At 38.3% G+C, this 22,096-nt stretch overlaps 1 protein-coding gene across 1 annotated transcript in view; it reads left to right on the forward strand.

The window, feature by feature from the left end:
- The window catches only part of cfap54 (cilia and flagella associated protein 54), a 54,764-nt gene extending 33,245 nt beyond the window's left edge, over window positions 1-21,519 (forward strand). Inside the window, exons 42-69 of the mRNA XM_063009243.1 lie at window positions 1,187-1,372; window positions 1,487-1,574; window positions 2,527-2,697; window positions 2,785-2,851; window positions 3,803-3,982; window positions 4,668-4,754; window positions 5,379-5,495; window positions 5,594-5,647; window positions 8,062-8,209; window positions 8,393-8,502; window positions 9,306-9,457; window positions 9,552-9,684; window positions 10,451-10,607; window positions 11,474-11,634; window positions 12,224-12,370; window positions 12,489-12,615; window positions 13,388-13,549; window positions 13,653-13,761; window positions 14,693-14,807; window positions 15,688-15,786; window positions 15,877-16,003; window positions 16,248-16,400; window positions 17,974-18,143; window positions 19,407-19,526; window positions 19,648-19,754; window positions 20,198-20,375; window positions 20,830-20,907; window positions 21,006-21,519. Of these exons, the coding sequence (XP_062865313.1) occupies window positions 1,187-1,372; window positions 1,487-1,574; window positions 2,527-2,697; window positions 2,785-2,851; window positions 3,803-3,982; window positions 4,668-4,754; window positions 5,379-5,495; window positions 5,594-5,647; window positions 8,062-8,209; window positions 8,393-8,502; window positions 9,306-9,457; window positions 9,552-9,684; window positions 10,451-10,607; window positions 11,474-11,634; window positions 12,224-12,370; window positions 12,489-12,615; window positions 13,388-13,549; window positions 13,653-13,761; window positions 14,693-14,807; window positions 15,688-15,786; window positions 15,877-16,003; window positions 16,248-16,400; window positions 17,974-18,143; window positions 19,407-19,526; window positions 19,648-19,754; window positions 20,198-20,375; window positions 20,830-20,907; window positions 21,006-21,125 (3,623 nt within the window). The 3' untranslated portion in view covers window positions 21,126-21,519. The remainder of the gene's footprint in view (window positions 1-1,186; window positions 1,373-1,486; window positions 1,575-2,526; window positions 2,698-2,784; window positions 2,852-3,802; window positions 3,983-4,667; window positions 4,755-5,378; window positions 5,496-5,593; window positions 5,648-8,061; window positions 8,210-8,392; window positions 8,503-9,305; window positions 9,458-9,551; window positions 9,685-10,450; window positions 10,608-11,473; window positions 11,635-12,223; window positions 12,371-12,488; window positions 12,616-13,387; window positions 13,550-13,652; window positions 13,762-14,692; window positions 14,808-15,687; window positions 15,787-15,876; window positions 16,004-16,247; window positions 16,401-17,973; window positions 18,144-19,406; window positions 19,527-19,647; window positions 19,755-20,197; window positions 20,376-20,829; window positions 20,908-21,005) is intronic.
- The last annotated feature ends 577 nt before the right edge of the window (window positions 21,520-22,096 follow it).

Genomic DNA, 22,096 nt, shown 5'->3' on the forward strand with positions numbered 1-22,096 from the left:
ACCTACTCCTATTTTAGGAACAAACATACAGACCCCGTATTTCATATGTCACTTGTTTATGACATGGGCCCCTCTTTCTCACACTTTATGGTCCCTGGGCATCTTCTACTACCACAATAACTGAGTTCAGCTGATATCTTCTCACACATAAGACTATACAAAAGCAGTACAGACTATGACCAGAGATAAACGCATCTGACAAATATATTAATGATTTACCATATAGGATATTATTTTAAAATTATGCACTTATATTGATTAAATATTTCACTGAAAAGTCACTTCAGAACACTGGCTACACTACCTGGACGTGGCAGAAATAGGAAGCTATTATCGGCTGCCACCAGATTCCTGAGAAGGCAGGTGGTCAAAATCCTTTACTGTTCCAGCATGGCACAAAGCGAGGTCCATAAAGACACTGTTTGATGAGTTTGGTGTGGAGAAACTCCACTAACCGGCACAGAGTTACCTCAACCTCATTGAACACCTTTGGAATAAATTTGAACATTGCCAGCCAGGCATCACCCTATTTAGCAGCACTGAACAGATTTGAAATGAACTGGAACATCACTTGAGTGCATCCACTGATTCAAACCTCCACCGCTGACTAAGGGCGCTTCTCAAATGACACACGCCCCCTCCGACACATGCTCAGTACAGACTGCATTTTTCAGCTGCACGAGTCGAGTTCATATAGCATTATTCCTCAGCCCTGTGCAGGTGCCATTAATCAGCCAGCAGGGGTCATAATTGCACCAGTTATGAGGACCCATGATCTGACTTGTCCCTAACCCTATGAACAACAGCCAATCGTTGTTCATGCAGCCGCCAAGCCCAGCCAGATGGCAAAGCTGAGATTTGATACAATGTATTCGAAAACCCAGCTCTGGTGTGCTAGTGTATTTTACCGCTGCGCCACCTGAGCGGACACTTGACGGTTTCTTGACCAGCATCATTGCCCATATACAGTATACAAATGTTCTTTTGACTGAATGGGCACAAATTCTCACAGACACAGACATACTTTAAAGTCTTGTGAAAAGAAGAGTGGCTGCTGTTAAAGCTGAAAAGATCACATAAAGGTCACTCTATTTTAATATCATTTGTTTTTTAAATTGAATTCCAACAAGCTAGATCAGGTGTTCAACTACCTTGGTTATATAGTTTATATTTGTCGGCTCTGTAGCAAAAGAGGTGCCATTCTGTGAGGAGTCAGACAGACCGGAGTTGAACATGGCAACCAGCGGTGCACCGTCTATCGGTCCTCCAGATCTGTCCAGCGAGGACTACAGCTTTGTGCATGCTGTGTACAGCTCCACTCTGCCTTCATCACACATCCAGACTGTCATTTCTTCCTACAGCAGCTCTATCAGTAAGAATTTTCCTAGAACTCTTAAGTACATAATGTTTTAATACACTTCTATACTGAGATTGGATTAGTTTAGGTTGTGAATTAAAAATAAGTTCTTTGTGTTTGCCAAAACAGAATATCTTCAGGCAAATCATTATAACTCATTACAAATTCAAGCCCTGCACGATCTTGGAAACCTGCACTACTACAACAGGAATTACAAGTAAGTACCATACATAGTTTATACATTATATGGCCAAAAGTAGGTGGACACCTGACCGTGTGCTTGTTGGACATCCTATTCTAAAATCAAAACACCCTTTGCAGTAATAAAAGAACAAGTGAGTTCTAGCCTTGAAGTTATATGAGACCTAACTGTTCTTTCATTCTCCTGGTCAGGGTTACGGTGGGTTTGCTTTCTCTGAAGTCACTGGGCACAGTGCAGTAACACACCCCGGCCAGGATGTCAATCCATCGCGGGGCCTCGGCCACCCCACTCTCAGACATAGCCTATCATGTCTGTATGCACACACCTGACCGATATGCTTGCACCACCAGTAAAACCTAGCAAATCATGTATTTTGTAAATAGCAGTAGTTGTGGCTAACACTACACCTAAATATTAATAATTAGGATGGGTTATGATTAAGGCCCTACCTAATTTGCGTCACGGACCGTGAAATGAGCCATTTTCCGTGTAATCTGCAATTTGCTGTCATCCATCGCTGCAATTCGCTTCAAGTGCCTCACGTTTACTGGTTAATTTGCACTCTGAGGTAGACTTTAGAAGTCTAAAGCAGCTAAAAACAGTACTTAGACAACCGAGATTGGAAAACTGCCAACCAATTCTATGTCAAAACACGGACGACAGTTTTTTTTCTGTGACAGAGCCTCACACTGCTGCTGGATGTTCTAGGTTTACATTCAAATGTTAAGGTAGGCTGTGCTGTGTATTGTAGCTTCTATTTATTCTGTCATTTAATTTATGAGTGTAATTTAATGACTGCCGTGAAATCTGGGATTTTTGAAAGACACATTTTTCCATTAATTTAGGAAAGCCCTAACTATGTGATATGGATGTCCACACACTTTCGTAATAACTGACTGTGGGTATTTCAAACAAATTCATAACAAAATTAATTTAATTTAATCAAATTATTCCATGTTATATTCAGGGCTGCTCACCTACAGTGGAGTAAAGCTGTCGACTGCGCTCTGCAGACCTCAAAAGTGCTGGAATCATGGGATGGTGATTCATGGGGAAGCAGCTCCTCTCAGCAGCCCCTGAAGCATGCAGGGATATGGGGTTGTCTTCAAGGAGCATTGTTTTCTGCCAAGATTGCTCAGTGTGTTAAATTTTACAACAATAATCTCATTGATTTCATTTGGTTGTACTTCTGTGTTAATCATTGTTTTTTTGCCTCTGTGCTCAGATATATCTTGACATCTAATATCAACCAGCGTACACAGTGCTGTCTGCTTTCTGCCAAACTCTTTAAGGTACTTTACATTAAAGGAAACATGTATTATTATTTACCTTTACTACATGTACATTTTTCATTCCTAATTGTCTAAGAAGTGCTAACAGGTGTAATATATCAAAGAAATTATATGCTTCTAACTTTGTAGCAACAGTTTAGGAAAAGTCAATTTCCTGTTCCAGCATGACAGCAAGGTCTATAAAACATGAAGAAAAGCTTGGTTTAAATAAACTTCAGTGGCCTGTACAGAGCCTTGACCCCAACCCCACATGAACAGGCTTTCTTGACCAATATCAGTGTCTAGTCATACAAATGCTCACAGACATACTTGTGAAAAGCCCTCTGAGAAGAGTGGCTATTATAGCTAAATGATTATATAGTAGTCACTGTATTTTATTACCATTTGTTTTTGAAATGGGATGTCCACCAAGCGTATGGTCAGGTGTCTAAATATATAGTGTACCTCTTAATAGAGATTGGTACAGGTCTCTGTAGGAACCTGCCTCCTGCCAGTCAAAAGAGGCAGTCAGCTAATGCACATGTGTCGGAGGGGGCATGTTAGTCACAGCTCTCCTGGGGTAGGAGTGGAGGTCAGCAGTAGGAAGCAAAATGCGATTAGGTGATTGGATACAACTAGATTGGGAGGAAAACTGAAGAAAACACAAAAAATGATCAATGCATAACTAAGGTTAAGGACAACAGAGACAATTGAGCCACACAATGAAACTGATGACTGACTGGTATTCAATATTCTTCACAGTAAATAATTTTAAAACATATCACACACACACACAAAAACACACCAGATTGTAAGTGATTTTAAAGAGATTTTAGAGTTATAAGGTCAGTACTACAATCAGTAATTGTTTACCCAGTTACTATACATATATAATACTGCCCTACATTACACAAAAACAAGCACAAGCAAGTACTGTTTAGTGTGTAAATACATTCTGTGTGTGTTCTGCAGTGTCTGCTGATGGCGTCCCTGCCCCATCCCGATAATGATATAGAATATGCATCTTACTCGCTGAGCATGAAGCTCATCCCTGGAGTGGACATCTTCTCAGATCAGAGTCTTGTCAGCAACACTGTGGCCAGCCTGGGCTTTTTGTGTCACTGGCTCTACACATCAGGACATCACCTCACAGTATGAAGGCCACAAACACACCTGACACCACTGACACTAACAAATAACAGTTTAGCCACAAATCAACCCCACATTATTTCAGTTAACCAACCAAGTTTAGTTTTGAAGTTTAGGAATTTAGATATAGAGTGGAGCTAATACTTCACTAAACTTAAAAAACATGCTATACTCCAAGTATTCCTCCACCTCTTATGCCAGCACCTTGAACAGGCTTGAACAGACTAAACAGGTGATTCCAATCTGACTTTCCCTCCCTCAGACACGGCCAATTGTGTCTACAGAGTGGCTACTAGGTTGATGACACTGCTGAGACTTGAAACCTGGTCCCTGCAGTTGTGGGCTAGTGTAATAAACTGCTGCACCATCCAAGCGTCTGTTACACTATCATAAATAACACTATCATGATCAATCTGTAAGATGATATGAAGGTGCTGCACAGCACCAAGGGCCTGTGAATCTGAGTTCAATCTCTGCCTTTGGTTACTATATATGTTTTTGCATGTCATGTGGGTTTCCTTTGGAATCTACAGGGACTAAAACAAGCATCTTAGACTGACTGCTTTAAATAGCCTCTACTGAGTGTGTATGTGAATAAGTAAAATATGTGAATTAATAATGCATTGTTAATTCATTTTAATGCACATATGTTAATATACATATGTTATGTTTTTGTATTTGGTTGCAGACTCTTCCTCTACTGGCTCTCTATCAGTATGTAGCCAGCAAGGTGTGTCGTGACACTAAACTCACTGTAGGCTGCAGAATACTAAAGGTGTGTTATCTGACAATTCTGTGTATTACTACTGTCATTTAAAAAAAAAGCAACAAAAATGGTTGGGATGATCATGAATTTTAAGAAGAATGCACTACAGTCATACAGTGCTTGTAGAAAATTACTTCACCCTTCAATTGTTTGACACATTACACACATTATTATATTTAACATCAAAGGTAAAATAGCAAAATAATAAATATGGTCATGTATTATAATGAAACTCGGTCTGGGTTTAAATCCCAGTGGTGCTATTGGCCAGGTTTCTACACAGACACAGTTTGAAGGGGGGGATTAGCGTGCTGTCCAAGATATTGCTGCCTTGCACACTGTGTGCAACCACCCAGAATACATTATGGTGGTGGCAACATTATGTGGGAAATAAATGGGTACTGTTAAGTACACACAAATTTTTGGTTGTACATGCAAACATGCAGCCTTAGATATTCCAAGACGGACAGATGTTTTACTTCCCAGTATAACAACAACCCTAAACACACCACCACCACCATTAACAACTACAAAAAATAAATTTTTTAAGTTAGATCGTACTTATTGGGTTTTGTTTTAAGCTGATTCATTTGCCAGTCTAGTTATAGCTTGTATCCTATTGTCCGTGTACAGGTGAAGGTGTTGACAGAGCTGAGTATGTTTGGTGAGGCGGTACGAGAGATCCACAGTCTCACATTTGAGAAAGTCCCCTTTACTCATTGTGGTTACACTGGATCAGAGAAAGCTATGGTACAACACATTTCATTTAACAATATAATCAGTTTTTTTGTGATTTTTAGATCATTCAGCTTGTTCAGAGTCTATTTGAATGAATATATTCTTCACAGACACAGGAGAAGTTCAGAAATAGCATGCCACTTGTGGATCCTACTAATCTTCAGGTAACAGTCTTTCTTGCTGTTTTAACACAGGCATTTTGTAATTGAAAAAAAATATATACAGTGTATCACGAAAGTGAGTACACCCCTCACATTTCTGCAAATATTTCATTATATCTTTTCATGGGACAACACTATAGACATGAAACTTGGATATAACTTAGAGTAGTCAGTGTACAGCTTGTATAGCAGTGTAGATTTACTGTCTTCTGAAAATAACTCAACACACAGCCATTAATGTCTAAATAGCTGGCAACATAAGTGAGTACACCCCACAGTGAACATGTCCAAATTGTGCCCAAATGTGTCGTTGTCCCTCCCTGGTGTCATGTGTCAAGGTCCCAGGTGTAAATGGGGAGCAGGGCTGTTAAATTTGGTGTTTTGGGTACAATTCTCTCATACTGGCCACTGGATATTCAACATGGCACCTCATGGCAAAGAACTCTCTGAGGATGTGAGAAATAGAATTGTTGCTCTCCACAAAGATGGCCTGGGCTATAAGAAGATTGCTAACACCCTGAAACTGAGCTACAGCATGGTGGCCAAGGTCATACAGCGGTTTTCCAGGACAGGTTCCACTCGGAACAGGCTTCGCCAGGGTCGACCAAAGAAGTTGAGTCCACGTGTTCGGCGTCATATCCAGAGGTTGGCTTTAAAAAATAGACACATGAGTGCTGCCAGCATTGCTGCAGAGGTTGAAGACGTGGGAGGTCAGCCTGTCAGTGCTCAGACCATACACCGCATACTGCATCAACTCGGTCTGCATGGTCGTCATCCCAGAAGGAAGCTGACGCACAAGAAAGCCCGCAAACAGTTTGCTGAAGACAAGCAGTCCAAGAACATGGATTACTGGAATGCCCTGTGGTCTGACGAGACCAAGATAAACTTGTTTGGCTCAGATGGTGTCCAGCATGTGTGGCGGCGCCCTGGTGAGAAGTACCAAGACAACTGTATCTTGCCTACAGTCAAGCATGGTGGTGGTAGCATCATGGTCTTGGGCTGCATGAGTGTTGCTGGCACTGGGGAGCTGCAGTTCATTGAGGGAAACATGAATTCCAACATGTACTGTGACATTCTGAAACAGAGCATGATCCCCTCCCTTCGAAAACTGGGCCTCATGGCAGTTTTCCAACAGGATAACGACCCCAAACACAACCTCCAAGATGACAACTGCCTTGCTGAGGAAGCTGAAGGTAAAGGTGATGGACTAAACCCAATTGAGCACCTGTGGCGCATCCTCAAGTGGAAGGTGGAGGAGTTTAAGGTGTCTAACATCCACCAGCTCCGTGATGTCATCACGGAGGAGTGGAAGAGGATTCCAGTAGCAACCTGTGCAGCTCTGGTGAATTCCATGCCCAGGAGGGTTAAGGCAGTGATAATAATGGTGGTCACACAAAATATTGACACTTTAGGCACAATTTGGACATGTTCACTGTGGGGTGTACTCACTTATGTTGCCAGCTATTTAGACATTAATGGCTGTGTGTTGAGTTATTTTCAGAAGACAGTAAATCTACACTGCTATACAAGTTGTACACTGACTACTCTTAGTTATATCCAAGTTTCATGTCTATAGTGTTGTCCCATGAAAAGATATAATGAAATATTTGCAGAAATGTGAGGGGTGTACTCACTTTCGTGATACACTGTATACATTACTGAATTTTAAATAGTTACGTCTGTCACCTTTAATAATCATCAAATTGCAGCTAATTTAAGCTAACCATGATTTAAGATGTCGTTCAATTTATTGTTAAGTTTCACAATACTAGAGAGATCCTATTCATCATAATCAATTCATATGTTAATCCTTAATTTCAGTTTTATGTATTTTTATTACATTTCGTGTGTAATTCTTTGTAGCAGTGGTAGCTAAGTGGTTAAGGAACAGGACTAATAATCAGAATGTTGTTGGTTCAAGCAGCACCACCACCAAGTTGATGTATTTAATGTGATAATTATAGGATTTAATTTACTGTCCATGTTACTGTACTATATTACATAATTTGTGTAAATATTTGCATAAAATATGGTATAATGTAAAAAAAAAAAAATATTTATAAAAACTTTTTTATAATTATTACAGGTCTCTGTATGGCTAAAAATGCCCAAGTTTTAATTGTCCAACACGTCAAAACTACCTCTATACATATTAAACAAGTTTAATCTATAACAAACTTTTAAACAAAGAAAATTTAAACAAAGAGTGTACAGCTAGCTTCACTTTGGGACGATTGTGATATTAAATTCTTGCAATGCAACAGCAAGTCTAAACCCCTATTCTGATTAATTCAGACAAACTAAATTTGTTGTAGTATTTGCTACAGATCCAGAATATTTTTTATAAGCTTATTTACCACCCACTAAAAATGACATTCTTTTTTGAAATTGAGTAAAACATGTTTTGCTGTGTTTAGGTTCTTGAGAAGCTTTTGAACAGCAGACTCACTGAAGACATGATTGCTTTATATGGAACCAGACTGACCCATCGACTCCTTCTGGCTAAAATTCAGCTCATTTTGGCCATGTGTAGCATGATTCATGATTTACCTGAACCACTTTCAGGTAAACATTTCACTTTTGCACTGTAAGTATTGTAAACATATCGCTCTGAGATTCAAACCCTGGATCTCAATGGTAGTGGGCTAACATATTTTACCACTATGCCACTCTAGCACTCTTTTTCTAAACTATATATTCAATATGTTTATGTTTGCTGTGTTTTTGTGTGTATGTGTGGACACACAGACGTGTTAGAGACACCTGAAGTGGATGAGTCTTCCAGCATGAAAAACAGGGAGTCCACAGGCCTGTGGTTAGATTTCCAGAAGGACAAGCTTACCCAAGGACAAGTCAAGGTCATAACCTGTTATTTTAATTTTGAGTCACAGAACCCTTTGCTTTTTTATTGTGAATTTGATATTGAGTCAATCTAATTGTCCCCTCAATCTATAATTAACCACCCATAATGACAAAGAAAAACATGTTCTTAAGGCAAGGGGTCATGATGCCACCTGCCATGGAACTCAGCAGGGGAGTGTGAATTGCAGTATCATGCTCACCTGCCATGCCATAGAGGCACAGATGAATCACAGTGCCAGTGTCTTTTTATATCAATTTCTATGCCTCAACAAGCATTAATTCTCTTCAGGTGGATGAATGTCTATATAATCATGACTTCTTTTCCAGACGGTTGCTGGCTTCTCTGAGGCTGTGATGCCTATTTTTTGCCCAGCCAGTTGTTCCGTGACTCTTGGCCATCATGAAGAAGTATGTGTGACAGCACCTTTATGAGCAGGCACAAGAAGTGCATCCAGCTCATGGAGCCCCCCCACCTGTGAACATATGAACCCAATGGCAGGATATTTAACCAAGGTCAAATAATAATGTGGCTAAAGAGCAAACAACAGAAAAGGCAAATGTTTATATGATTGTATACAACCATCAGCAACAGGTGTGGCTAAAACACCTGAACTCAGTATTTAGAAAAAGTGTTGACCATATATTAAATATTTGGTGTCAAAAGTTTGCTTCTTTAGTTTTGCACTGGATCTACGGGGCCAATCCTATATAATATACACTTTCTACTAGTTGAGTGTAATGCAATTTCAGATATTAGTTTTGTATACAATATGTGTAATGGCAGTGTGTAATTCTGCAGGCTGTGCTACTGAAGGAGGCCTCTAAGCAGTTAAATTTTAAGCTGTTTACCCTGGACCACATCAACACAGACCCTGAAGAGCTGGAGCTGGCCGTGGAAACCAGACTGCTGTTGTCTAATCTCAAGTTGCAGCAGGGCAAAAGTGCATCTAGGTAAAAAAATGAACTCTTTTGTATATAATGTGTGCATGTACACATACAGTATATGTGTGTATTTCTATGTTAGCATTGTTGCTTCCTGTTACAGTGCAGATCTGACAGCCTCCGCTTTAAGGTTACTTCAGGACTCAACTTTTTTCCAGAGTGACGATACCAAGGAGGGTTCCCCCAGAAAACCACTCTATCTATCTGTGCCTATTAACAGAGCCAAACAGGAGCAGGTAACCTTACTACTGTATATTAGAGCTATGCTGGACTAAATACTGCAAACTCACTCTCTTTGTCTAGTCTTAATTTTTTACATTAAAAATATTTGCACGTATTTTGAATGAAAAATTATGTTTTGTATTATTGTGTATTGCATTTTGGGCTATAAATATATGAAACATAATTAGAGTTAAAGTTAAAGGTTTACATACATTTGTAAGAGACATGAATGCCATGACAGTCTTGGGATTTTATTGCTTTTCAAATTGTTTTTTTTTTCTGTAATTAATTGATTAATTAAATACCCCCTTAATATGTGCAGTCGTTATAGACAGTAGTCTGTGTTGAAGTATCTCTGAATCAGCCCATGCTGTTTACAGGCAGCCACGGTGATAACGACACACAGACAATGACCTGTGTTTGAACCTTGCCTCCTGTCTGCTTGTGTTTCCATTAGGGACCCATTTACTTCCTACCTGACAGTTGTATGCAGGTGGACTAGCTACAGAAATTAACCCCTAGGTATATATGAGAGGGTGTATATTGAGGTGAAGCTTAGTGTTACAAAAGCAGTTACTTAAAATAAATAAATAAATGAATTAATTGTAGTTTTGCTCCTTGGCACATACTAGAAGTGCTCTGTTTTTGAGAAAATGTGGCGCTGCAAAAACTTCCCAAATATTGGTATAGTTTAGGTTCTGCATTCTGATCTGATATGGCACAGTTTACATCTAATTACCTAGTTTAACCTCTCTTTGACTTTTGTTTGTTTCTGTACAGAAGAGCATGCAGGAATCGGACCCTTCACCTCAGCTGTGTGATATGCCTGATGCAGTGAATGCTTTAGAGCGCATGGGCTGCTCACTCTGGTTGCGCTGCACTTTGGCTTTGATCCAGAGCCTCACTGCGCACATCCCTGGCACTGCTATCTGCCCAGGTCAGCAAGATATTTTACAATTTAAACCACAACAACATCAACAAGTGTGCTGTCTCAGTGATAATTTCAGTGGACATTAAGATTTGACCCTTATCAAAGTCACTCAGGTCTTTATGCTGCCCAAATCTGCTGCATTCAACAGGTGAACTATGAAAAACTACCATAAGCCCAATATTTAATATATCCTAAACCTTTACATGCACAATTGTTACAAAATAGGCATAGCTAACATTTTTGGGGGTGGTCCTAATGTTTTGGCTTATCAGTGTGTACTGAAATATACTAAGATATACTGTACATTAGTTAATTAATGTCTGCACTGTTCTACTTAAATTAATTCCTTTTTATGCATTTTCCCCCAGTTTTCCTTCCAGTCTAGTCATATTCAATTACCCGATCGCATTTCACTGCCTCTGCTGCTGCCACCCTCAACTCCTGACCAAGGAGAGCCGTGACTAACACAGGTCACCATTGTCTCATTGTGCAGGCACCATCGATTAGCCAGCAGTGACCATAATTGCAGCAGTTATGAGGAATCCCCTCCGACAATTCCTACCCTCAGACGAGCCAATCATTGTCCATATAGGAACCTGGCTTGCCAGTAGCAGAGCTGAGATTCAAAATTGTGTGTTTAAAATGTCAGCTTTGGTGTGCTAGCATCTTTTCCGCTGTGCCACCTAAGTGCCAGGTCTTAAATTAATTCATGACTAAAACACTTAACTGACCAGCTAGACTTGATCAAGCAAACAGTTAATGTTGTGGTAATTGTGAGTCACTGGACTAAAAGGTTTTGATCTAGATTGCTTTGGAGTAAGCAAATGCAGTTTTTTAAAAATGTGTGTGTGTGTGTGTGTGTGTGCATACAGGTGTGGACAGCAGTGTGGAGGCTGAGAGGTTGCTAAAGCAAGGTCTTGATAAAGCTGAGGAATGTGGAGACCCAGACACTCAGGCCCTACTACTGCTGCAGGGTGTCACACTAAACACACATCGTGGGGGAGCACCAGAGAAAAGTGCCTCTTTATTACAGGCATGTAGTAACTAGATTTGTGGGTTCAAATCCTGGCTCTGCAATGCAGCTAATGTTGGGCCCTTAAGCTAAGCCCTTAACCTTCTTGTGTCCAGGGGCGTTGTACAATAATTTTCATTTCATTGTACTGTACACATGTATATATGGCCAGTGATAGCTCAGTGGTTAAGGTACTGGACTAGTAAACAGAAGGTTGCTGGTTCAAGCCCTGCCACCACCAAGTTGCCACTGTTGGGTCCCTGAGCAAGGCCCTTAACCCGCAATTGCTCATCGTGTTCTGCTCATTGTGTAAGTCGCTTTGGATAAAAGCCTCTGCTAAATGCTGAAAATGTAAATGTAGATATATGACAAGGCCATTCCATCTACCCTTGATTATCATTATCATTAATTTACTATACAAAAACAGCCTTTAAGTATTTTTTTAATCTACTCAGCATACGTACCCCTAAACTTTAATTAATTATTCAACAGAGAATTAACTTATTATTAATTAATTATGCTTATATTTCTATAAATAATAGACTATTTTATTAGCATTTAAGTAATTTAAGTAGCATTTGTGTTTGTTTTTTTACATTTACATGTTTAGGAAGCTGTAAGTTTGCTGTCCGGGCGTAAAGCCCTTTCACATCGCTCTGGTCTGGTCCTTGCCAAGTGCACTTTGCTATTAAGTGAATTGAGAGGTTCAGGTGGCCAGTCACTTGACCTGCTTACTCAGAAACTACTGCAGCAGCAGGTCAGTCCTGTTACTAGTAAACTCTGTGTTGTTGATTGTAAATATGATTACATACCCAGTAATTCTAGCAAACACATCATTTAACACAACATTGATGTTGATTCTCTTTCACTGACAGCTAAATACTTTAGGGGAGTGTGTCATCCTGAAAGCAGGTGGAGGGATAGGGCTTGCTCCCACTCACAGTTTAAGGAATGTTTACCTCCCACAGCTCCCTCTACTGGCCAGGACAACCATGCACCTGGGTAAATCCTTTAATTACATTACATTTTCTTTACTTGTAATAGTAATTAAAGGAATTATGAATGTATGCACGTAAGACACAGATAGCTTTCTTCATGATAGTACTAAAATATGTAAACAATTACAGTAATTAGCACAGACTTTTCTTTCTAGCCGTTACATTTGAATATGCATTACTTCATGTCATTTCATGCTAACCTTTCTGTTTAGACACCAACAATACAAAATTCTGAAATGTAAACTAGCAACTTACAACAATCCACAATACATGAAACTTAAAAAAGTAAAAAAAAAAACACTAACAAACAACATTCATTTGTTCACTCATTGTCTGTATTACCACCACTCAGGGTCGCAGTGGGTCCGATTTATTAGGCAAAAGGCAGGAAACACTGCAGACAGATAGCCAGTCCATCACAGGGCAGACACACACACACACACTTATACCTAGGGCAATTTTAGTAGCTCCAGTTTGCCTGACTGTACCAGAGAACCTGGAGAAAACCCACAAAGACACAGGGAGAACATGCAAACTCCACACAGAAGACCCTGGTTGCCTGGCTGATGAATCAAACCCAGGCTGTGACAGGACAGCGCTAACCACTGTTACACCGTGCCACCCTAAAATAATATGAAATTTGTGCATATTAAATATTTTATTTACAATAAATATTAATTTCAGATTAGAAAGAGATTTGCTATATCCTTTAATCATTTAAATATTTATTATAATTAATCATAATAAAACTTATTTGTATTACTTGTATACTTTAGGTCAGTGTTTGGCCATGCAAGCCATGGCAGGCTTCTCTGAAGAGAAAGAACATGTGAAGTCGTGGCTCTTGGCTGATGAGGTCCTGCAGTCTGCACTCACCATCTCACAGGCTTCGGCCAGCAGGGACCTTCAGCTGGAGGCTGACATCCTGTATCTTAAAGGTCAGCAGGATGAAAATTAAAGTCGTTTGGCTGCGGTGCAGTGCTTTTTTGTTCTTTTCAGTCTGCTGAATGTTTGTGTATGTACATTTCTGTGTTTCTGTAGGACTTTTGGGACGATTTTTAACGTCAGAGAGAGAACTGCAGTTCCAGACAGTGGTAGAAACGTTCCTGGAGAGCATCACACTTACTCATTCCTACAGCTATAACTTGAAGTGAGTTTTGTAACTGGTCATTTGCGATGGTACATCTGATTATAGACATATAGGTGACACATTAAAGAAAATACATAAACAAATGAGTTGCAGATGCTCTCAGGCAGTACGACACAATACAACAAAGATCCTATTGTTTTCTTTGAGATGCATAAAATGCTCAATTGACCTTTGGAGCCTTTTCGGTGGCTTATAAAAACATTTCTGCACAAGTCCACAGAGTTGAGGAAGAAACTGATATGAGTCATCCTTCATCATATGCTAGTCAGGTTGAAAGTGCATGTGTGAAATACACCAAGAAAAGATTACAGAGCTGAATGCTTGGACCCTACAGAATGTAGACTTGGTTTGAGTCCACTTATTCTCAAAGAACAGTGGTTCTCAAACTGTTGTATGTCTGATGACCTTGAAATTTTGTAAGTGCCCCAAAATAAAAATGAATGATTTTATTAGGTAAAGTAATTTAATTAATTAATTAATTTTAAATTTAAATAGCATGTTTACCAAACAGACTTTTGATGCTTGCAGTTAAATGAGGGTATGCACAGTGTTTATTAAAAACACATTATAGGCTACATAGACACTTCAACTTCAATACAACCTTACATCACTTATACTGTTTCTCGATCTTAAGACTTCCAGGACATGCAAGCTCTAATGAATCAGACATACCTCGTGAGAATGAGGACGTTGGTTGGCAGTTTTACATTGTAAATTAATCAAAATGTATTACTTATGAACAATGACATGATGGAACATTGGATTTTTAGAAATGAGTAAATGTTATAATTTCCCATACATAATTTATATTGTTTAACAATAAATACAATATTATCAATTATACAATATTATCAATATTATGTAAATAATTTATTCATTCATGTAATAAGTATATTTTATATAATTCTGTATTTGTGCATATGTTTTGCAGGTTGATCCACAGTTGCTTTATGGAGATGTCTTTAATATACCTGCAACAGTGGGAGAGAAGCACAACTGCTCCTGATGAACCATCACCCCCATTAATACCAGCTAATTATGACAAGGTAATGATGGGAGAGTGAATTGCAATAACGCATAATTATTATTATTTTTATTATTATTAATGTACAGTTAGTCTGAAAATAGAACTATATACAGTGAGGGTAGAAGAGTATTCAACCAATTTGTACTTTCATTGGGTACGTCTACTTTAAATTACACACATAATACATATGTGGACTAAATGTACTGTATGTATTTATAAGCATAAACAAATAGATTTAAAAACATATTTTGAGGCTCTTTGGGTGACGCAACGTTCTAATGTTCTAGCCCATCCCCACTTAGAATCAAGTTTTAATCTCAGCTGTGCTATTGACCGACTAGGCACCTATACAGACCAACATGACAGAGAAATGGCAAAAAATTCAGATTTTTAAACTGGATTCATTTTTGTCTTTAATCTTCAAATGATAACTAGATGTTGCTAAAAGGAACGGTGAGCTTGCTCCTGTCTCTACTGTTTTGAAGCATTTTGCAGACATTACATTTGGGGTGACTGTACTGTATATCGCCAAAATAAATAATTTTATTAGGTGGAACATCAAATATGTTTTACATGCTACTGTAAAAACATTTTGTTACTGAATTTTGACGTAGTACTGGTATTTACAAATCAATACTTTTTGTTTGTATTTGTCTTTCATTTTCTATCCCAAACTTTTTGGAATTGAAGGTTGTAATTTGATAAATGCATTGAAAATATACTAAATCACAAAAAGATAAGTGGTTAACTACCTTTTTTGTCTCACCGATATAGTATTGATATACAGTATTATTATTATAGTTATTATTATTATTATTATTGTTGTTATTATTTTATTATTATTGGATGGTAGTAGAATGCTGTAATTTATGACACTATTTTTATTTACTGTTTACTAGACCAAAGCTTTGAACCTTGTGAAGGCTACTTTGAGTGAAAAAACTGTGACTCCCAGTCATTTGGTTCTCTTCTGGGTTTGTCTGAGAGCTGCATCCAAGGTAAGATAAATGCACATACTAAATTAATTTGTTGTAGTTACAATTTCTGGGTTATTCTTTTAAATCAACGATTCTTTTCATGTTTTATAGACTAGAGAAACTCTTACAAATTGTGACCAACTGTCTGGCATCACTGGAGCTGTAGAAGGGCATCTTCCTCTCGTGTCACTGAGAGCTCTGCCTGATTTTGCCTCCAACGATCTACTTAATCCTTGTGGTAAATGCTCAGCTTCAGTCAGTAATACAGTCAGTAAATGATCATCCGGTAATTACATATTTATCACTGATTGTAATTTTTAATATTTGTTTACTGTACTACTATAGTCCACTATTACACCTGATTAGCTTCAGAGTGAGCTGTACCAAACCTGTATTAACTAGCACCCTTTGCTTTGTTTTGGCAATAAATTAATATGGATTTTTAACTGTACTGTTTATATGTGTGTGGTTTTGCACATCAGGTGGAATGGAGAACCTTGATATTAGGGACACCACTACAAATTCAGATGCAGACAGTGGACTAAGCAATGATAAGCTCTCTAAGATCACCTGGGTGCATCTCTCCAGATACTTTTCACATCTGCTCAATCTGAGGCGCATCTCCACAAAGACAAGTACATCAATCCATTCATTCTCACATCTAATTATAGGTTGGATGTTTTATTCAGTGCCTTTAAAAAGTATTTGGTTCTTTCCTGATATCTTGCATTTATAATATTAATGATAGTATTGTATTTTATTTGTTATACTTAGTTGTTCAGAGATTCAGAGATTTTTCATTGACGATGTGTATTATTGAAAATGTTATACAATACCCACTGACCCAGTATGAAAATGTCTTTGCACCTCTAAACTCAGTAACTCATTGTGTCACCTTTGACAGCATTACCTGCACCCAAAACCGCCAAAGGATCAGCAAGTTTTGGCCTGTTATTGCACAATCCTGTTAATTTAGCAACATTGAAGGACCTTTAAGCATGCATGTACTATCTGTTTAAGCTCCAGCCACAGCATCTCTGGAGTCGCCTAGACAAAGTCCTAACTTAAACCCCACTAAGCTGATAACAGACTTACAGAGAGAATTTCTCCTTAAGGAGTTTCTGGTAGAGAGCAGCATAGTTTATTTTATTCATAGCAAGTCTTCCAGGCTTTAAAGCAGCAAAGCATCCCCACATATCCAAGTGTTCCTAGAGTGCCACTACTAAGTTCGACTTATGATGTACACATTATGTAATGATGTTTTAGGTTCAATGTAATGCGACCCATGTCTGTCAAAAAGTTTGCATTTCGACATATCGGTTAACGAATCATATTAAAACACTTAAGGATCATGATCCATCTGTGAATTATTGAAAGAATTTTGGTAAACTGGCAAATTTTAGGAATTTAGTACATTTTTCCCAATTTTTCTCCCAATCTAGTCGTATCCAATTACCCGATTGCATTACACTTCCTCTCTGCTGATGCTGATTGAGATGAGCGAGACTGTCACACACCCCCTCCGACACGTGTGCAGTAGCCGACTACATCTTTTTACCTGCACGAGGCGAGTTCATATGTGGATCAGCTTTGTGTATGGAGAGACACACTGACACACCCTGTCCACATTATCCCTTGACTCTGTGCAGGGGCCATCAACCAGCCAGCAAAGGTCGTAATTGCATCAGTTATGAGGTCCCTATCCGGCTTCCCGCCCCGTATGAACAACAAGCCAGTTGTTGTTCATGTAGCCATTTTACCCTCTTTCAGATTTTTTAAAAAAAGGCATAGTGTTTATCATACTGGTTAGAAATCCCATTGCTACTAATGTTCTATTTAAGTGATGTTGAGACAGGGTTAAAGGGGCTCACAGTTACCAAACCTGGGTGTGTTTAGTCTAATTCAATAATAAATTCAATAATTAATTAAATTCGGTCTATTTATGAATTGAGCAGCTTAGAGGCAGTTCCTTTTTACACAAGGCCAGCTGGTAATAGATAACCTTTTTCTTCAATAAATGAAATCTAAAGCAAAAAAGTGTGACAAATATGAAAAGAAAATCTAAAGGGGGCAAATATAATTTAATGACAAAAATAAAAATAAGTAAATACAATTTTTAAGTGTATTTGACTTTGTAAATAAGTGTGAATGCAAGATGATGTGTTTTAGGATTGTTTTGTACAGTGTGTATATTTGTGTTTTATGCAGTGATGGAAAAGTGTGAGGAGAAGTTTATGTTGGCAGCTGGTGATTCTAGTTTAACTCTTAAACTAGCCCAGCTACATGCCTTCTTCAGTGGTCACCTAGAATCCTACAAAGATCAATGTGTTATATCTGATCCTCCAGCTGCTTTTATCCTAGAGCCTCACAACATACAGGTGCACAAAAATACATTCAAAATGATTTACAGTGATGTTGGGGCCCATGCTGAATGTTATGATTACTCAGCTAGCTATATGTCAAGTTATTCAAGGTAGATTTTTGTTAGGCCTCGTAATATTCCAAGTACCTTCTAACTTTTTTAAAAGAAACTTGCCAGTTTTTCTAAATGTGTTTTATTACGTTTGTATAGATTTGTAATTTTTCTTATGAGTAACATAGAGTACAACTTTACATTTAACTGAAATGTTAGCTGGTGATTTATTGAGGGATTGGAACTGATAACAGATTTCTACTGAAGAGTACTGTATTTGACACTACAGGTCATGATATTTCAATAGACAAAATAAGATAAAATTCTGTTATTGATTCTACTTTGCAAATGGTTTTAAATTTGTTAATGTCAATAACAAATGTTTTTTTTCAACCTTAAGGCAATAAGTTGTCCCACAAGGTTCTGTTCTGGGTCAAATTGATTTTTATTTCCAGTACTGTTGATTACACAATTATTCTAATTTCTAATAACTTGCAAAAATACAAGGTTCACAAGGTTCTTTTTGTGTCTATGTGGGGTTCTTCCAGAAGCTCCAGCTCCCTCCCACAGTCCAACCACATGTAGATTAGGTGAATTGGAGATACAAAATTGCTAATGGTGTTTGACATTGAACTTGAACTGATAAATCATGTGTAACCTGCAATTACCTGTACTGTCATGAATGCATCCAAAGTGTAAAACGACCTTAAAATCCTAATAAACACTAGTGCACCTACTGCACCATTGTAACCATAAGTAATTTTAAAAGATGGCTGTGACGTGATAAAACAAAACATTTGGAAATCAGTCATTTTTAATATGAATAGAGGCTAACAGCTGGTAAGAGGCACTAATTCAACTTTATATATTATATTTACACTAGTTTATTACATGTCTCACTCAAATAGAGAGAGGGCGGCACGGTGGCTAAGTGGGTAGCATGTGGGGCCTTTGTGTGTGGAGTTTGTATGTTCTCCCCGTGTCTGCGTGGGTTTCCTCTGGGTGCTCAGGTTTCCTCCCACAGTCCAAAGACATACAAGTGAGGTGAACTGGAGATACTAAATTGTCCAAGACAATTTATGTTTGATATAACCTTGTGAACTGATGAACCTTGTGTAATGAGTATTTACCGTTTCCTGTCATGAATGTAACCAAAGTGTAAAACATGACAGTAAAATCCTAATAAACAAACAAACTCAAATGGAGATATGGGTATTTATGTTTGCAGCTGTCTCATCTCAAGAAGCCTGTACCAGACTTGTATCCATGGGCTGCTCTAGACACACAGCAGCTGTGCATCCAATGGCACTGTCCCACACTGGAACTCAACAGTCCTTCACCCAACATGGTATTGTTACCACTTCTTTTCTACAATGCACAGTGACAACTTCATCTAACTAAGTATAAAGCGTTATGCTGTTGTTTTTTTATTTGTACTTTTTATAAGATTTTATGTTGATTGTTTACAGATGATGCTGGTTTTTGCGATGAATAAAACACCACCATCTCCTGTGCAACCCAATGAGAAGGCTGTTGTTGAATTAGAGGCTGGACACAGACTCATCTCTGCAGACAGGTTAGCATACTGCTTTAAATTACCCTTTTTAAGGCCCTGCCACAAGTGGACCTTCAAGCTTCAAATTCTCACTCAGGGCTTAATTTGCTTAAGCAATTTAAGGGTGGTTATTGAGTTTCCAATGGTTTAACCATGTTGTAACCCAACTTTAGGTCATACAGACCAGCAGTAGGTTTTATAATCAGCAATATTTTGTAATGGTTGAATAACTGTGACAGCAGTATTAACAAAATACACTGCTGCTCCAATACTACATTATTTATTTTGCTCATTTGCTGTGTCATTTAACTGATAAAGCAATGTTTAGCTCTGCAGAAAAGTTATAAATCCCTATTTTCCTTGGGGAAAGGGGTTGAATATAATTGAAACAAAATACTGTTTGAAGATTAAAGAAGAAAACTTTTATTGCATTCCTTAGATTTTTGTTGTCTTTTCTCTGTCAGTGTAAAAGCTCTTCATGGACAGTTGATGGTGGCATGCATGGAGACTGAAGTGAATTTGACTGTTTCTACCTCACCTGGATTAAGCAGCACCTCCTCCATCAGCCACAAACAAGAGAGTCAGCAGAGCAGTAAGAGCCCTGTTAAAGTCAGCAGCTCCAGCTCAAGTCTGCATCAACAGGTGCATTACAACAGCTACATATTTCTGTTAGTATAATAACCAGACCCTTTCACTCATTATTGGTTAACTTCCTAACTAAAGCTAAAGGCCATGAACATGTTTTACCATGTTCAAATGATGATAAAATATTAGGTATGTTTTACATTTTACATTTACTGTCTGGTTTTTAGTCAGCCCAATCACTGCCACATCACCCAACTGCTGCGTTGTTTTCACTGTCTTCCTGTAGCTACTCACATTTAGGTTAAAACACTGATGCATGGCTACAAAGCCAGAAATGGACTCCAACCTACTTTAGAGAACTTATCAAACCCAGTTCCGTACCACACTCTTCAAGCCTCAAATTTAGCTCATCTTGATCCACCAATCAGAACTCAGGGAAGACTCTTTGTATTAGCACCCATTAGGACTTGTTTGTTTGGAGCGAATGACATGTTTTTATTGTTGGTATCAGATGCTGATGAAGAAGATTAAACAGATCTTTACTGAGATACAGAATTTACTGAAGCCTGACTTTAAATCTCATCTAGAGGTAAGCAGCTTCAAAAACTCTCACCCTTTAGACTCACTCCTGCATGTGTATCTGGCTGGTAGTTTCTGCTCTGATTAGTTTGCTTGGTTGTGTGGCAGGTATCCTTTGAGCCAAGTATTCAGAATTTAATTCAGCTGGAGCGCTGCTTTAATCCTGCGACAGGAGGCACTTTGGAGGACAGAGATCTGAGTGACTGGCTCTTCTCACTTCTTAGCTAACATGACAATACAAACATCAATTATGTAGTTGTCTAATGGTAAAAAATAGCTAAAAGCACAAAACATACACAATTTTCCACGCACCATAAATGTGGTCAACTGGTGGACTTTTGCATCTACATTAGACCAATGTAGCTAACAAGTTGAAGTAAATTTAATCCAAAGTCATTTCTGTTAATTTTTGGATGTTTGATGTGGCACTTTGATAGCACTGCTTGGGATTCAAAGCCTGGATACCAGCAGAAGTGTGCTAGCATAATTGGCCACTGCACTATCTAAGTAAAATAAAGATTATATATTATTAAATACCATTCTGCAAATGACTAATTAAAAACACAATTATAAATCTGTTGTCGTTATAGATGTCATTAATAAAACTTAAGTTTACAAGCCATCATGTTTCTGCCTCAAGTTATCATAATAGAATAATTAATAATGTCCTGTAAACTGATATGCAACTATTGTAATGTTATAAGCATTTAAGCAGGGCGGCACGGTGGCTACGTGGGTAGCACTGACGCCTCACAACAAGAAGGTCCTTGGTTCGAGTTTGCATGGGTTTACTCCGGGTGCTCCGGTTTCCTCCCACAGTCCAAAGACATGCAAGTGAGGTGAATTGGAGATACAAAATTGTCCATGACTGTGTTTAATATAACCTTGTGTGACCTGATGAACCTTGCGTAATGAGTAACTATCGTTCCTGTCATGAATGTAACCAAAGTCTAAAACATGACGTTAAAATCCTAACAAACAATTAGCATTTATGCAACTGATAAACTGCCACAATGTCAGGCAGCCTTGCATGCTAGTGTAACACAAAATTGTCACAGTCTATTTGGAATGAAACATTTGTTAAATGTTAAAAAATATATATACTGTGTATATATACGTATATATATGCAACATTATTAAAAATTTAATAATTGTTCACACTTTCTTTGTTAACATCAGTTAACATGCTTGCTGGTCTG

The sequence above is a fragment of the Trichomycterus rosablanca genome, chromosome 1 (assembly GCF_030014385.1).
Source record: "Trichomycterus rosablanca isolate fTriRos1 chromosome 1, fTriRos1.hap1, whole genome shotgun sequence".
Lineage (NCBI taxonomy): Eukaryota > Metazoa > Chordata > Actinopteri > Siluriformes > Trichomycteridae > Trichomycterus > Trichomycterus rosablanca.